Source organism: Phalacrocorax carbo, chromosome Z, assembly GCF_963921805.1.
Source record: "Phalacrocorax carbo chromosome Z, bPhaCar2.1, whole genome shotgun sequence".
NCBI lineage: Eukaryota > Metazoa > Chordata > Aves > Suliformes > Phalacrocoracidae > Phalacrocorax > Phalacrocorax carbo.
In genome coordinates this window covers 2,928,270-2,946,120 of record NC_087548.1, presented here as the reverse complement: position 1 = coordinate 2,946,120, position 17,851 = coordinate 2,928,270, and the positions used below count along the sequence as shown (strand labels likewise).

Below are 17,851 nucleotides of genomic sequence, written 5' to 3'. Positions count from 1 at the left end.
GTATGAGCTTTTTTAGTTGTTTTTTTTTCTTTTGAAGACCATACTAGTGGTATTCACTTTAGTCATGGCTCATCTCAAAGGATATTCTGCCTCCAAATTTTCTGACTTGCTTAAACCCTTCTACAGTATCTCAAAATGAATAATGGCCAAGTTATCTTCAGATTAATAGCATAGATAGAAATGCTGTATCGTACCTGGCGAATGCCGTTAGGCACGCATACTTGCCTTATGTTACTGTCTCCAGCATCCCTTTACGTGTTTGTACCACCAGCCCTTACGTGGCTATAACAGTACGAAGAATTCTCAGGCTTATGTATTTACGTGCATCGTGGAACATTTTTGCATAACTGCTGCTAAAACGCTTGTGTTCTTATTATTTATAATAGAATAGTTCATTTGGAAAGGACCCACAATGATCATCTGATGATGATTTGAAATGCTCTGAGGCGACACAGGTCTGTTGTCCAATCCGTTTGTACAAAAAGGTGGCAAATCTCTCCTCACCTTGCAGTTTAAAGGCTTCCTGAGCCCCCAGCGTGTCATCTGATACTTAGCGTGTGTAAAATCTCTTTTTTTCCCTTTGATTTTAACTTTGCAGACTGGTTGGGTTTCCACCACAACTGTTTAGTTCAGGCTTCTCGTGCACATGGTTGCCAATCCATCTTGCATTCTTCGTTTGCCTCTGATATGTCAGCGTATGCTGCGCATTCCCCTGCCTCCCTTGTTCGGCATGTTTATCAGCCTCTGGACCTTCAGCACCATGTCTAGATGTGGAACCTCTTTTCTGAGCCTGTCTGCAAGACTGCTTCCCTTTCTCCATCAAAGAGAGATGGCTTTTCATGGCTTTTCAAAGGGCTGTTGCTGCCCTGACACCTGCAGGAACTATTTTTCCAGTTGTGCCATGGCTGTGCTGTATTTTTTTTTAACATTTTTTTTCTTTAAATACAACACTTCACAATTCTTTGCATCTTAGTTTTTATAACAAAGTGTTACTCTATCGCTCCTAATCACACTACTTCTCATGTCATTAGTCGTGCAAACAGCGAAGTCTCCAAGAGTCTCAAGTTGTCTCTTGTTTGGAAAAGATCTAGCTTGCCGTAGAAACTTAATGGATAAAATACATGCTAAGAAAGCGACATGGAGGGGGCTTTGGCCCTTTGTCCGTATCTTAAGGTAATTATCCAGCGGCATGTGGACTGTCACATTTTTAGACTGAGTTTCTTGGTGAATTTGATCCCTCCGCAGCTGTGATTGGCTTAAACCCTACTGTAAATGAATAGCGTAGTGTATCGTATCAGCGCCGGGCCCGGATTAACCGTCTTGACCAAGCTGTTGGATTGCTGATTGCCTGGATCATATTCCTTTGGGTTACGTCCCTGACTTCCAGCTCCATCCATAACCTCCTGGTTTGTCTGTGTAACCGTATTGTTTCCTTTTCTTGTTTGGGGTTGATAGTTGTCCCCAAATTGCCAAGTGTGGCTTTTGTGGGAGGAGAGGGAGAAGATAAGTGACTTGTGAGTGTAAAAAGTATTCATTTAAGGTTGTTCATAATATGTAGAAAAGAATGTGGGTTCTTTTTAAGAAATCTGGATTTCTGAAAGCAAATTTCAACCACATTAGAGAATTGGAAGTGGGAGTTCTTTGGAAGAAGGGATTATTCAGAGAAGCTTCCAAATGCCCTTGGCTGAATGGCTGGGGCATGTTGACGGGGGTTTAGGTGAAGTCTTGGTGTTTTTTTACCAGCCTCTGCCCTTACGTCTCAGTTGTGCTGCTGTATGACCGTAGTAATACCTCAGTAAAAGCAAGGAAATCAAGCCCATGTGGTTTTTCTAACCATGAAAGGCAGAAACCCCTTTCTTTCCCCCTCTTTCTAAAACCCTTGTACCTTCGTCAGACCGTGTGTGTGTGTCTGCCTTACATCTGTATGTGCCTGCATGCTTTTTTGCTGAAGAATTTCAAACTGTAGCGTACCTCAGCAACTCCTGGGCCTCGTGTGAGGCCTTCCAAATGATCGTATCTCTTAAATACCTAGTATGCTGCCTGAAGAGTTGCTGCGAGTGTTTGGAAGTCGTGGCTCACGCTGGTTTTGCTACCCTTGGGTTTTGACATGTAAAAGCACTTATTCTTAAGCAGTCTTAGCTTTTAATATTATCTTGCTGGTGCAGCTGAAGAGATACTGGCAGACAAGGTGGAATATTAATTTTCTGTTCTGAGATCTCACCTTCCTTTTATCTAGTTTTGTCTAGTTGATAAGGAGCACCTTGCTTCCACAAATGGGAGTGCTCTCCTGGAGCTCTGAGCCAGTGCTGGGTTTTCACAGCTTTTGCAGAAGATGCTGAACATTAAACCTGGTCTCTGATTTCTAGTCACGCTAGTAAAACGATTGCTGTTTAGAGAGAGAGAGAGTAGCAGTTGATCTGAGAACAGAGGAATAGTTTGAGTCAATACAGTGCTTATTTTGCTTTCTTGCCCATAAGATAAATGTAAGTGCAATGAGGGCACTAGTGTGAGAGCTCAGTAATGTTACTTCCACGTAGATAAGTCGATAAAATACTTGATTTTAGTTAGATGAGGTAGCATACTATTACAGGTGCCTGTGTTTTTAGAATCTATTTGTATTGTTCAGGTAACCATTTCTGGCAGAATTATCCACAGACGTGGAAATGAGGCTTGCAGCACCAGTGTTGCATTTTTAATTTTAGACAGCTGCTTCATGTTTTGAATTTCATTGCACAGGCTAAAAAGATATACCACCCTTCAGCAAGGCAGCCGTGGGGAAGCGGGATGTACGGAAGAATTATGGTATTTGTTCAAGGCTGTGTCGGTCTGGGAGGGAGAATTTCAGCTGATGGTTACTTACCAGTTCTCTGAGATAGTAGTGTGTTTGCTACACATCATCAGAGGTCTTTTTTAATTACCTGGCAATCTTAACTTCTTCCGTCTTTCAGTTTTATCTCCTCTTCAGAGGATCTTATTCTTGTTCCAATACTTAGTCTATCGCAGAACACTAGTTGTTCGCTTTTGTAATGTACCTGTTAATACTTAGTTGTTGAAATAAATGACTTTCTATAACATAATGAGGTACTTCTATAACTTCGTTGCTCATTAGCTTGTCCCATTTTTTTTCTCTGTGTTCTGCTCAGGTCACACTATAGCAAAAGGGGGAGAAATACCTTTTTGCTCCTTGGCAGGCCTTGGTAGGTGAAGCCGAGAGCTTCACTGCAAGCGCTGTCTCCTGCTGCTGCTGCTTTTCTTGTGTTCCCTGTTTCTTCTCTCTGCCCCTTTTCCCCCAAAGTTCTCTCTCGCCTGTTGCTATTTCCATGAAATTCCTGGGCAGAGGGAAATACGATCTTTGTTCATTTGGCTCTGCCTATTCCCCTGTAAATCTAAGCTTGAGCTGTAGTGTGGGATCACCTACTTGGATGGGGGTTGTGCTCAGGAACGAATTGGAAGTTTCATGCTTGCACCAAACAAACACTAAATCACACAAGCATACTGTTGTTTTGCAGAACATCTAGCGCTCCGTGTCTGAGGGCATGCTGGAACCTTATCTTCAAAGGCTATCTTCTAAAAATATAATGCATTAAGATTGCGTTTTGCTTTTATTTGCACACATGAAAGTAATATAGTAAGAAGGTGTTAAGGCACCTCTTGAATGTGTGACTCAGTCAAAGATAGGCTTGCAGAGCTATTTTGTGAGAAACTAAATTTGTGGGACGTAAAAACTTGGCTTGTCTGCAAAATACACTCATGCTTCTGGTGCTTCAGAAGAAATATGTCACAGCATTTATCAATATGTGCCAGGTTGGTAGCCACTGACCTCGCCCCTTTTGTCTGGGGATCGAAATTGCAAGATTAAATACAGGATTTTGGCAGAGGGGGCTTCTAAAGGAAGGCTCCTGAATTACCGTGCAATTACGCACCACCAGTGTGTAGCAGTATTCAAAATCCTAATCAAGTGGCCCGGCTTTCAAAAGTGCTGAACAGTCAGAAGCTCCTATTGAGCGCAGTGGCAGCTGAGGGGTGACTCAACATTTCTGAAGATCGTTCCACTTAAATAAGGATTTATTTGCTTGATGGTAGTCTTCTGAAAGTCAGCAAGCAAAATTGTCATTCGTAGTTTTAGGGGTGTAGAAGATAGAGCTGCGTGTCTAATTTTAAGCATCTCTTTATTTAAAGCTCTTTTGGCTAATAGCTTTATCTAGTCACTTATTTATGATTACTTATGCATATCTATATGGGATGCTGTTTTATATTTAAGGAAAATGATGTTCTATTCTGTTTTAGCTGGCAGGCTTTTACAGATTTATGCGAGCACGGGTTGCCATGGAGAATGACTGGCAGGTTAAGCTTGACTTTTAAAAGAGGCTTATTGAGTTGAAGCGCAGAAGAGCCTAGCATTGAAGGCGAAACTTTAATAGCTAGGTGAAATGATCTTCCTCAAACTTCTAGTAATTGTTTTCATTTGGGGGAAATTAGGTCCAAAAACATCCTTATAAAAGAAGAAAACTACTAAAAATGGGGGGCGGGGAGGATTTGTGGTGTGTTTTATCCAAGTGTACTGAAGCATGCTGTATTTGAGGTGAAATTGGAGAAAATATTAAATAGGGAATACTTTTTTGTTTGTTTCCTTTTATAATTGTGCTGGATTTGTGTTACAATATTCCTTTGATAAGAAGGGAAGCCATGCATTCACACTGTAATTTGTGTGATGCGTTAACTTTCTAAATTAACATCCCACTCTTATTTTTGTGCAACACATTGGCCTCCAGTAAACAGCTGCTACTCCTGTACCTCTAATAATGTGGGAAATTCTAGTGCAGTAGCAGGTCTTTGACTGGATGTGTTCCTCAGATAACATGAACAAACTTTTTTTCCTCAACTATGAAAATCAAATATATTTTATTTATATTGCTGAGAATGACATGTTAGTTTTGGAAGGGCTTACAGTTTAAGCTTATTCAGAAAATGTAAATGTAGTAAAATCACTTACGTATATTTGCTGCCGGTGTCTTAAGTCAGACCACATAGTTGGTAGAACGGTGTTAGTGGATGACTGACTGCCTGAAGCCAGAGGTGCTTGAAGAACCAGAGCAGCTTTTTGACAGCGTTAGACTCCTCTTCTGTGAGTGCACAAAACCTGCCGTCCTATGTTTCTGGAGAAAGCAAGATAAAGCATAGTAATTACCTCCTTCAGAATTGAGAAAAATCAGGCCAGCTCTTCTGGTTTGCGAAATAAAGGCAACTTCAGAAGGATGAAGTCTGCTGGCTTAGAGAAGAATGACTTCATGACCAGAAACCACTGCAGGTTCTTAACAAATGGAGTTTAAAGGCCAACTGTGTTAGGCTGGACCTATTCCTTATCTTATATTTAGTGTAATTAAGGCAATTCTGCTTGAGACAATTTGGAAGTGCCTTTTTTAGTGACATCAGCTGATTTGTCTTGATCCAGAAGAAGCTGGATCCAAACAAAGGCAAATGTGCCAGTTGGGGTTTTCATATATGAAGATACACACAATGCTTATTTACATAAATGTGCATTAAGCTAATGGCCAGGTACGATTATTGCCTTTCTGATTAGCAAAGAGGAATAGAGTTAGTCGGAGGTCAGAACATAGCTGAATTATTTGAACAGGATTATTAAATAAAGATGACAGATGATTCCGGTGTGCATTCATGCTTCTTCACTCTTCAAATTTTGTTTAAATCAATGCCCCTTGATTGCCAGTCAGTATTTTCGCTTGGTTTCATCCTACCAGTATAAAAAGTAGAAAATCATTGTCACTGTTCTCCTTTTCCTGATTCAGAGCCTGTTCATCTAATAATCCCTACCTTTCTATATGTACATACTATGTGTACATGTATATAAACTATAATCTTTATTTAACTATTGTTACTAGGGGAAAAAAAATCTTATATCTAAAACTGTGCAAGCAGTGTCTTAAGCATGTTTTAACTATCACGGGACAAGCAATGCAGTTTTTTCATGTGCTTTTAATATCCTGCACTTAGCTTGAAAATAAAAGAAGCAAAAAGCCACAGACTTCCTTAGAAACATGATCTGCAATTTGTTAAAAACAATTCTAATGTAGATATTTTTTCCTCCTAGGTTTTACCAAGAGACAGTACATCTAACACTTAACTTGGATCATCTCTTGTTCATCAGCTTGAAAATCATAACAGCCCCCAAAACTGACATTTGATCTGAAAGAAAAAAAGCTGTGACAAATGGACAATATGTCTATTACTAACACGCCAACAAGTAATGATGCTTGTCTGAGCATTGTTCACAGCTTGATGTGCCATCGACAAGGTGGAGAGAGTGAAACTTTTGCAAAACGCGCAATTGAAAGTTTAGTTAAAAAGCTAAAGGAGAAAAAAGATGAATTGGATTCTTTGATTACAGCTATAACCACAAATGGAGCTCATCCTAGCAAGTGTGTTACAATACAGAGAACGCTGGATGGGAGGCTTCAGGTTAGTACAAGTGAAAATCAGATGTTTTCCTCCTAGTGAAGCTGGAGCAAAAGTGAGTGACGCAGGATCCTAGAGTGTTGAGGAAGAGTAGCTCTTCTCTTGCATCCCCCCTCGCCCCCATTTGTAGGCATGTTTTGTGGCTGGAGCTCTGGATTGCTGCAGTAGTTGATTATTTTTTTTCAAAAGGAGCAGAAGGCGTTGGATCAGCCGTTCTAAACGAGTGTGTGTGTGGCAGTAAAAAGCAGGGGCACGTAACAAATTCGGCTGTTTATCCTGGTATTTTCACTACAAGCTTCTGTTAGCTCTGTGTTGGTCAGCAGTGTGAAGAAAGACCTATGATCCCTTGCTAAGGTACTCCAAGGAGTCTGCACTGAGGATTTATGTTAGCCTTATATCGTCAGTACTCAGTACCTGTATAGCTTGGGTTGCGATTTCCTTGTTCCAGGACAGATGTCATGTTTGCTGGCTAGCTTTCTGTCTACCCTAGAAGCATTTTTTTTTTCAGTATAATGGATTGGCATTCTTCTACTCGTAAATTCCTTACAGTGTAGCCTAGTGCCTTGTTCCTCTTCTTCTGGGGCAAAGCTCCTTCATCATCCACGGTGGGGAAGGTGACCATACATACTACATTAAGCACAAATTCTGCTTCTGCCATTTTGTATCCAGTATTTTTTCTTAAGAATCACAGTGTTGGCTTAACCGTAGCAAAACCCTAATAGAAATATATTTCTGTTGAGTACAGAACTTGGGTAAACTGTACACCACCTTTTGGGTTTTTTTTTTTTTTCATATTTTGATGATGGAGAGAGGTTGTTGTGTTGTTTGTCCTCTTCCAGCTTTGCTCCTCACTAAGTAAAGCGAAATGTCTTGCTACTTTCCCAATCAACTTTTGTGTCTAACTTTTTAGGTGGCTGGTCGCAAGGGATTCCCTCATGTGATTTACGCTCGTCTTTGGAGGTGGCCTGATCTTCATAAAAATGAACTCAAGCATGTTAAATATTGTCAGTATGCTTTTGACTTAAAATGTGACAGTGTCTGTGTAAATCCTTACCATTATGAGCGTGTAGTATCGCCTGGCATCGGTAAGTAGACTCTTGATTTAAAACGGAACAATGAGAATGAAATGTAAAATGTTTTCCTTTTGAGTGGAGGAAATACAGGCCTAAATTAGAAACATTAACTTTTAATGATCTGATTATTAATTACTCTCATATGCTCTCGTCAGTTGTCTTAATGGAATTATTCTTTTACCTTTGTTCCAAATTTGAAAGAACAGTTTGTGGCTTTTGTTTAAGCCTTTCTGTTGGCTTTGCACATGGTTCTTACAGTTAATGTGTATCCTAGGAATAACTTAACGTTGAGACTCGTATTGTGATGGAGGGGGTGTAGAGTCTGTAATATTAATTGGTTAAGCCTTATAAACTTGATGTTCAAACGCTGTTGAAGATCTCTGTGTATATAATCTTCCACACCCCCTTTTCTTTTTCTTTTTAAAGATCTCTCAGGACTGACACTACAGAGTTCTGGTAAGTAGTTCTGTTTACTATTGCATTTCTGTGGGCACAGACTGTATTGAACTCTTCAGTGCGTACACAGTTTATTCCTGTGCGTCTCCTTGGGAGGGAGTATAGCGAGCAGATGGAAATGCATTTGTCTCTCCGGTTTTGCAAAACCAGCTAAGTAGCGTTTGAGAGGCAAGTATTGGTGATTTCTTTCAACTGAGGTTTCAGCTCAGCTTGTAGGTGTGTTCTGTTTTCATTGCCTGCAACTTATAAACCCTAACAAAAAAAGAAAAGCAAAAACCTCACTGTTGAATGCGGCTAATTAAAAATACCTCAACCCACCCAAAGACGTGTGCACCTGTATAATATGCTAATTAATTGAATTGGGGATAATAGATGCTTATGATTTAATAAGTAGTTTACCAAGCAAATAATAGAAGTACTATAATTAATATGCAATTGAATGAAGCAGTCTAATATTCTTGCTCTCCCTGAAATTTGAGAGAAATTGGACATTAAATGTCCAATGACAATATCCAGAAATCTGAGATTGTGCAGTTGGTAACTGCTTTATTTCAAAACTGAATTTTTTTTTTCCTTCCAGAAGAAATTCACAGAGAAGGAAGTTTGGGTAATCCAATGTTTTTTAGCACATTATTAGAAGTATTCAAGCTAAAATGACTTAAAAAAAAACAAACCCCCAGCAACCCAACAAACTGTTTAACTTCACAAGCTTTAACTTGTGTGCTCTCATCTCCGCTAATTTGCGTTGTTACCTGCGTCTTCTGAAGAATGATCCATTTGTACAGAATCAAAGCTTACTAGCCAGCAGTTAAATACATAATAAGTATTTCCTTGTCCTGCTACTCTTCTTTGCAGCAGGAAACAGAAAATTACTGTCAGATTTTAATATATTTAAGGCTGCTTTAAAAATGAGCATGGGAGCTAATGTTGTGTAAGAGTTTTACTTGAACATGCTCGATAGGATATATAGAAATAAATTCTTGTGGTGGCGATGGTAGCAATTTCCTTACGCTGTGTGTGGAATATTCGGACTTAGTGGCCGCACTGTTAAATATAGAGCAGCGTTATATTGTCTTTCAATGTGAATTTGATGTTTCTAGGCAATTTGGATGGAAGTTGCTCAGAATTACTTCAGGGATGCATGAAGTTTTTACATGCTGTGTTCATGAATTATATTTTTTATAGGAGCTACATGTATGTTCTTGTGTACTAGGAATTAGTTTGGTAGCTACTGCGTTAACATGTATTTAAGTGCTTGACAAAAAGTATGTTCTTCCCTTTTATTTAACCGTGTCCAATCACACAGTGATGGACCAGAAACCAAATTACTATTGGAGTCTACTGCCGTGGGACTAAACTGCTTGTTTGATAGCAGTAAGCAAAACAAACAGTTTGCTTTTCCCTCCAGTTATGCTTCAAAACTTCCTGCTGCTGACTTGAAGTGTTTATTTGTAATTTAGAGGAGTGCTTTAGCAATGTTTATATAGGTTAAATCCTCCCCCCAGTAGTTTTAATAGCATTGTTATTGCTTGAAAGTAGCAGTGCAATTTGTAGTTAAATCTTGAAAATAGATTTGCTTTGCTTGTTTAACCATTTGCTTCTTCGCAGCTCCATCAAGCATGTTGGTGAAAGACGAATACGTTCATGACTACGAGGGGCAGCCATCATTGTCTTCTGCCGAAGGCCATTCGGTCCAAACCATCCAGCACCCACCAAGTAACAGGGCATCTACCGAGCCTTATAGCACCCCAGCCATGTTAGCTCCTACTGAGGCTAGCACTACCAGCACCACTAATTTTCCCAACATTCCTGTGGCTTCAACAAGTAAGATCATCGAGATTATATGAAATACTAAACTGTGAAAATGTGACGGCTCAAAGATAACCACAGATTTTTTTATTTTTGCCTAAGTAGATCTTGCATTGGGACTGTGCTCTTGCCACACCGCACTGCTAAAGGGCGTGGCAGTATGATCTAGGCAGTCTCATAAGCGTTAACATAAAGTTTTAGCTTGCAGCATAGTTTGAGTAGCTTTCCCTGGTGACCCAGTCTTTTTTTCAGTGAGACTGACACTCCAGCAGCCTTGTAACGCTTGTATATGCTAAAGGTTCAGGGATAACAATGTTAAAACAATTGACCACTGACAAGACGTGATGGCTATTGTTGGAATAATTCCTGTAGGAATGGAAGAATTACATTATTTTGTTACGAGAGCAAGTAGGGTAACAAACAGGTATACTGTAAGGTGCCAGTGTCGAGGAGGTTTTCCGACCATTCTTTAGTGTTCCACAGCTGATAAAAGTGAATCTTCCAGTTATAACTCGATTATTTTTATAATGGCCAACTGTACTACCAAAGCGACAGCCTTTAATTAATATTTTCATGAGCCCGTTGGAGTGCCGTGTCAAAGTTTTTCTTACTTTTCCGTGTGTACTTGGTACAAGTAGAAGAGTCTGGTTTGCCAGCCTCAGGCGTCACGCTTCACTCCAGCAGGAGAGTAAAGCAGTTAACGTACGCAGTGTCCTGCAGCTCTAATCTAGGTGAAGTCTGGAGGGGTTTCACATACTCTTCGTCACTTGAATATCAAAGATGTGTGAATATAGTGGATTTCATGTTATCAGACTTGAATTATGGTGGCATGGTGTTTTGATAATGTTCTTTAATCTTAGCTGACAACTTTTTTGCTAAAACTAATGATGGTTTTGCCAAGCTGAGATATGATGCCTGTATTTGTCTCCAGTAGATAAAACAGGATAGGCAGTTTAATTGTATTGCCTTTGCACAACAGTTCATAGTCAATAAGTTTTTCTCATCAGTACTATAATTGTTGGAGCCAAGCGAACAGGGGAAAAAAAAAAAGCTCGTTTTTAGGTTTTAGTTCAAGTTTTCAGTGTGCTAGATTCTGCTAGCCACACCAGTTTGAGAGTGCAAATGTACTTGTGAAACTGCTGATCAGTTTAGTGTTAATGGCTGAGCTGAAGCCTTCTAAAATCAAATTGTTAACCTGTTCTGAAATATCTGTAGTTTTACTTTAAAGCTTAGACAATTCTTGAAATATTTATTTGGGAGAAACAAAAAAAACCCCAGCAACTCTTTCAGGAAGGAGTCCAGTGATGTATGCAGCTCTATTCAAGCACTATTTTTAAAAATAAAAGACTGTTCACTGTGTTTTGGAGGAATGTAAATTTAAGCGAGTGTCCTCCTTAGGAACAGTAGTTATAACACGCTGAAAATAAGCAACTTATTGGACGTACTGCTGGCCTGTTTGGATTCATACCAAATCTGCTCCGGCTATGTTATTCAGTAAAACCTGCGACATCTCTTCTTCCCTTCCAAACTGACAAACGAGATGTGGACGAAACAAAGATGCGGTTGATAAACAGAGTTCTCTGCATACTTCTACTCCTAAAATATTAAGGGTGTCAGAGTCAAAATTAGCTGATGCAGAGCATCTTGCTTCAAGTTTCCTAAGACACTCTGGTGGGTGGAAAAAAAAATACTGAAACCAAACTTGTAGGAACTGTGTATTGCAGTGCCCTTAGTTGGGTGTATTTTCCTACCCAGTAGTGCTGAGCTCTTCTTAATTAAAATTTTGGAACGTTCATGAATAGGTAGTGTGTTCTTTTACCAGGTCAACCTACCAGTATATTGACAGGTAGCCATAGTGATGGACTCTTACAGATTGCTTCAGGGCCTCAGCCAGGAACTCAGCAGAATGGGTTTACAGCTCAGCCAGCTACTTACCATCACAGTGAGTATATACATATGTGCACTCTTCTTAGTTTTCTAAAACCAGTTTCCAAATGTTCAGGAGAAATAGAGGATTAGAAGGGAGATGCAGGAAAACTCCCTTAAAAACCAACCACTCCTGTCTTTTTCCAGATAGTACAACAACTTGGACTGGAAGTCGCACGGCAGCCTACACACCTACCATACCTCACCACCAGAATGGCCATCTTCAGCATCACCCACCTATGCATCCTGGACATTACTGTGAGTAGTGCAGATTTCCAAATAGCTTCGTTTTCAATGTTGTTGAACAGTGGGGGCTCATTTGTGATTATTCTTTATCATCAAATCCTTTTTTTTATTTCGTTATAGAACTACCAGTATTATGTTTAGTATACTCTGACAGTTAAATGTAAGATCTTGATGGACTTCCCTCCATTAAAGCAACAGAGATTAGAAATTCAGGTAGCTGTAGTGATACCATCCATATTATAGATGTCTTACTATACCTAACAAAGCTAGCATTTCCTTTTTAAACCTCTGATTTTAAAGCTTTGCAATCTTCTTGTAAATATTTCCTGTTCTGCAAAGGAAGTTGATTCAAAATGTGCTGTTGGATATTTTTCTTTCAAAACTTGGAAGTCCCTGGCTGTTTTTATTTTCTAGAAGTGTGGAAGTCATGTCTTAACGATGTAACAATCTACATTAAGCTTTGGAAGACGTGTGTCCATGTACACGAGCGAATTTAAAAGAACTTTGTGAAAGCTCGTGCAATAAAGCACTTGTCAATAAAGTGCTCTTGCTGCAGCCTGGTCCATGAGTATATTTGGCACACGAACTTGAAAATCTTTTTCATGTATGAAACAGGACCACAACCTCTTGTTTTAAGGTACAGGAGAGGGGAAGGGGAAAAAAATTGATTAAACCTCTAGTGTAAGTGTCTGCAGCAATATATGCGTTATAAGAGTATAGTGTAGAAAACCCCCACCCAAAATAAAGTTTTTCTAAATTGCCTGGCAAAAAGCTGGAACAGTTCTTTATTTCCTAATATTGCTCTTAACCAGATCACCTTTTCAGAGCAGTTGTTGGTAGTGGAGGGGAGAATATACTGTGAGTTAACGTTAGAATGACTTTTCAGCTTGTCTCTGTCAAGAAAACTGTGGTTTAGATCTGGTTGTTAAGTTTCATTATCTTGTTCTGTTAGGATCCCACTTCCTTTATAATCTTCTTTGTCAGAAATACCAGGATGTAAAAACTTTAGCCATGCTGTAGATACTCTATAAATGTTTCTCGGTGCATGTATCTTTCCACAGTTAATATTTGTAACTGGCTGGTGATACCACACAGAGCTTTTCTTGGCTGCTGCCACTTCTCACTTCAGAAAGTTGCATGTTTTGACACCTTACAACGTTGTGCCTGTTTTGACATCTTGTTGCAAAAGCTGCCGTTACTTACAATACTATGTTGAAGCCTTTCCTCTGCTGCCTGTAAGGGACCTGGTTAGTTTATAAAAGTGCAGAGAACAAACTGACCGATAACAAGACTGTATTAATTATTTTCTTTAGAAAAATGAGTTCTCTAGGGCTTTTTTCCATCTTCAGGGAGTGTTTCTTATGGTCAAGTCCACAGCATGCTGGGTGGCTTGTTGTGTGATTGATGAAATTAATGAAGGGTGGTTTCTGACAGATTTATATCAAGCAGGGGGTTGGTCAAGACGATCTCTGGAGGTCCCTTCCAACCCCTACTGTTCTGTGAGGTCACATGCCCCTGTACAACGCTTCTCTCCTTGCCCAACTTGGGGGCAGACGTGAAGCCTAAGCCCTATTTCTGTTACATCTCCGTGCTGCATCTGGTTTCTGCTCTTTCCTGGAGCTGGGTCTGGCATGAGCAGCGTGCGGCCTTTCCTCCTGGGATACTGATGGAGCTCTTCGCTCAACGCAACTCCTGAATTTTTAGGAAACCTCTAAGAGTATAATTTTTCTGTGGGTATTTTTCTCCCCTGTCAGATTTGGCCAGATGATTCAGAAATTACTGGGATTTATATCATCTGGCATCCTCACAAGTCTTTTTTCATAGGAAAACAAGTTAAGAAAGAAACCCTTATTTTTCTTCATGTAAAACAAATCGCATGTTTTCTTTTAAAGGGCCAGTTCACAATGAACTTGCATTCCAGCCTCCTATATCAAATCATCCTGGTGAGTAAAATCTAACATGTAATGCTAAGGCTAATAACTTTCTGGTTTGAGTCTGTTTGGTTTTGGTTTTTTGCGTGGTTTTTTTTTGGGTGGGGTTTGTTTGGTGTTTTTTCTTTTTTTATGAAGTACTCTGAAATTTGTGAGATTCAAAAGGGGAGGGAAGAAGGAGAGGAACCATTTTGTGACGAGTTGTCTTTTGAATTCGGACCTCTGTTTTGAAATAGTGGCGTACTCTGTGAACTGAATTTAATTTAGATGCCCAAGTCAAAAATTGCAATTCTCAAACCCACGCTGAGCTGGTTCCTACCCTGGATGTGTCTAAACTCTGAATGTCCTTGATCCTAAATCTGCAGGGTGCCTGAAGTTGTACTTTTTGCCTGCTTAGAAACATCATGGAGTTAGGTCATGTGAAAGCCCTTTTGGATCCATGATCTAGAAGTCCGTCATCACAGCCAGATACCCTGAGAGATAGTTATTGCCCTTCCCAGTGGTTTGGTGCTGAAGCTCCTCTTTGGACCTTTGCATACAAGCTTGCTCTTTCCAAGCATCTTTGTTAATGGCAGCAGTTCGTGGAACCAAAGAGGTCTTGCCTTGCGGTACAAGCTAGCTCATTTGCAGGTGCAAGGTGATATTCTGTTTTTAAGACCAGCAAGGCTGTTGCCTGCACAGGGAGAGCTGCGTAGTTGAACAGCCTAAAAGTTTAACTTGTTTATTCGTTGGCCAGTGACTAAATCAGTACCAGAAATAAAACTGCTGATAATTGCTGGCCCAACTTAACTGTAGCTAAATTGTATTTTCTATTATGTAGTATGTCTTTTTCACCCTATCGATTCACCTGTTGATTTCACCCTGTTCAGTCCTCAGACATGAGTACTTATTTGAAGATTAAGAAAAAAACTTCAAGGAATTCAGGCACTTTGGTTTATTCTTTCCTAATAAAAACAGAACAGCAGTTTCTTAAGATAAGTAGGTGTGCTGTCGAGCGCTGCACTTTGTAACGATCGAGTACCACTTACGGCGCTGGGAGAGCTCTTTTTCCTGTTGGCTTATCAGGCTGCTGTGTTTAGGTCCTGTCACATTAGCTCTTCTGCTTCCCCTATTTCGAGCACGCCGTCGTGCTGGTTTTCTTTGCCCTACCCAACAAGCTGCTTAAGTGCCAGCTGTGTTCTCCTTTTGTGGAAATGGGCCCTTATAGTCGGCAAAGGTGCTGAGTCCCCGAAATCCCTAGTGACTTAAGCTCATAGCAGCTTTAGGTTTTGATGTGTCTGAAGAGAGAAACCTCTTCAACGCTGAAACCGTGCGCAACAAGCTACGCAGAAGGCTTGACAAGCCAGTTGCTCCCAGGTGGCACCTGAGATCTACATCATCTACAAGCATGTAGCATCTACAGGCAGCAGAGACACCTACACAGCATCTCTTTGTGTGCTTTGTCGGGTTTCCTCGCTTGAGTGCTTGGGGTTCAGTAGCATCCTCCAGGGAGTCAGGATTTCCTTTCTTCACGTGGTAGCTTCTTCCTTTGTAGCCAGTTTTCCATTTTAAAGTGGTATGAGCTAAAAGGTTCCCCTTTGCTATTAAAACATGCCATTATGTTCTGCTCCCTCACTCAATACGGCCTTGTTTTATCCTATACCTGACTTTCTTTTGCGCAGGCAAGATCAGTAAGTGATCCTTGATGTTTTCTCCCCCCTTGCCCTGCTTTCCAAATGCAGTTTGCTTTGCAGGGAGGATGGAGAAAACTGACTTCGCCTTGGAGGTAGTTACATTCATATCTTAAGCCAGATCTGTTTGAGAGTTGGTTTCTATCAGCCTAGCCGTGGATAGACATATATGTGTTACTTCTTTACTCTAAAGGAGGACAAAATCAAGCTATAGTCATAAGGTGCAGGAGTGCAGGTGGCTTACAAAATCTAAACTGGAATTATAAACTCTGCAAAGACTTGTAAGGTCTTAACTACAAAAGACCCTAGCATTGGTGTGTGCTCAAATAAAAACGACAAGCCCACGTTTGTTGTAGTATGTAGTATTTTTCTGCGCTAGCAGACGTGTCTTTGTCTGAACTTGCTTATGTGAGTGTGCCCTCTGAATGACAAATGCAGTTGCAGAAGGTTTAATTGATAGTCTGGAATGGGTTTATAGGGTGTTTTTTGTGGCTTTCAGTCAGTTAATTGTATATATTCTTTAGCTCCAGAATACTGGTGTTCAATCGCATATTTTGAAATGGACGTGCAAGTTGGGGAAACGTTTAAGGTCCCTTCAAGCTGTCCAATTGTCACTGTTGATGGATACGTGGATCCTTCTGGAGGAGACCGTTTTTGCCTGGGCCAGCTTTCCAACGTGCATAGAACAGAAGCCATTGAGAGAGCAAGGTATTCTGCAGATCCTGAAAGCTCCAGCTGTCTGTGGTATTTGATAATACTTTGTTTTGCCTTCAGTGTGTGCCTCCCTTTTGAAAATACAAGTATGGTATGTTTCTTTTAACTGAATTAACTGTAGTAGAGTGTATCTTCCTAGGCCACTACTGTAATACGCTCAAAATGCAAACTGCGTGACAAAGCCCTCAGTGCTTTGCAGTAGCGCGTTGCTTTTCATTGCTTTCAAAGGCTGTGCCTTCAAGGATAAAATTAGCAACTCGTGCCATTATGTATGCAAGCTGAATATTAACTCTCCACACCACAGAGCAATGTGAGAATAACTGCAATATATAGAATCGTCAAAGGAGGAAAGGAGGGTTGATAGAGAGCTAGTTGGATTTTCATTCATTCTCATCATGCGTGTGCTAGGCTTTGATGGGGAAGGATAGAGAACTGAAGCAATCTTGCAACTTCTTTTTCCTCCTTTGAAATGAAAAGGAATAAAATGATTCCATTTTATGGAATCTTAGGAAACCTTGCATTATGACAGTCAAAATGCCGGGTTGCTGTAGCGTGACCCAAATGAACATACAGCTCCGCATTAAAATGGGGCTCTGTGTATGTACTTCAGTGACTTTCTGTACTAGAATACTTGTGGGATTTTACACTTCTGAACAGAAACGACTGCGTTTGGTATCCCAGCTCTGTGTTGTCAGTGAGTGCCATACTTGCTACCCAAATATCATTGCTTCTACAGTCTGTGTTTCCCGTAGATCTTTACATGGTGTTACAGATGGGTTTTTTACTATACAGATTTTGTGTAACTGTATACTAAATTATACTAAGATAATAACTGCAATTTCAAGTCCTTGTATGAGTCGAGCGTAAAGGAAGATATCACAGATGACTGAGAGTTGAAGAATGGTTTATGGTTCATTTAGTAAAGGTCTGATTTATAGTGTATTATACACAGGTGCATTGGAACCGTGTTTCTTTTCAAGGTTGCACATAGGTAAAGGGGTGCAGTTGGAGTGCAAAGGAGAAGGTGACGTGTGGGTTAGATGCCTCAGTGACCACGCAGTCTTCGTTCAGAGTTACTACCTGGATAGAGAAGCAGGGCGTGCACCAGGGGATGCTGTTCACAAGATTTACCCAAGTGCATATATAAAGGTTGGTTTGCTGTTCCTACACGGAAACTGGGGGGAGGGGGCAATAGCATACATTTGGTGCTTGTCAATGTTGGGGAAGCTGTGAGACACTGAAATAAATATAACTTTGCTTTTGATTACCCTTGAAAATGAAGGACAAACTTTAAGGATTTAAAGATTTAAATCTAAGGATTTAAAACTTTCCATTTGACAAGTCACTTTAGAGTCATTTTAAAAAGTCCTTTTAACTGAAAGTATCTAGATACTACGAAAGTAACTAATTTTGTATTTTGTCACAACCTTGATAGCAGTTTTTTGTATTTTTCAGCCTTACAGTTTTAACTGCTACTAAAATTTTTAGTGTAGGTTATCTGTTCTCTTTACTCCCTGTCCAAAACAAGTGGAGTTGGGAAAGTACGTATAAA

General features: G+C 40.1%; 1 protein-coding gene across 3 annotated transcripts in view; it reads left to right on the top strand.

Moving 5' to 3' along the window:
* The window catches only part of SMAD4 (SMAD family member 4), a 29,133-nt gene that overhangs the window by 3,924 nt on the left and 7,358 nt on the right, over nt 1–17,851 (top strand). For 2 of the 3 annotated variants that reach the window (XM_064439132.1, XM_064439133.1), the window contains exons 2-10: nt 6,110–6,477; nt 7,385–7,559; nt 7,974–8,003; nt 9,612–9,827; nt 11,635–11,754; nt 11,886–11,996; nt 13,877–13,927; nt 16,110–16,293; nt 17,280–17,448. In XM_064439132.1, coding sequence (XP_064295202.1) covers nt 6,229–6,477; nt 7,385–7,559; nt 7,974–8,003; nt 9,612–9,827; nt 11,635–11,754; nt 11,886–11,996; nt 13,877–13,927; nt 16,110–16,293; nt 17,280–17,448 — 1,305 coding nt within the window. In that variant the 5' untranslated portion in view covers nt 6,110–6,228. The remainder of the gene's footprint in view (nt 1–6,109; nt 6,478–7,384; nt 7,560–7,973; nt 8,004–9,611; nt 9,828–11,634; nt 11,755–11,885; nt 11,997–13,876; nt 13,928–16,109; nt 16,294–17,279; nt 17,449–17,851) is intronic. The other variant, XM_064439134.1, reaches the window with a different exon arrangement.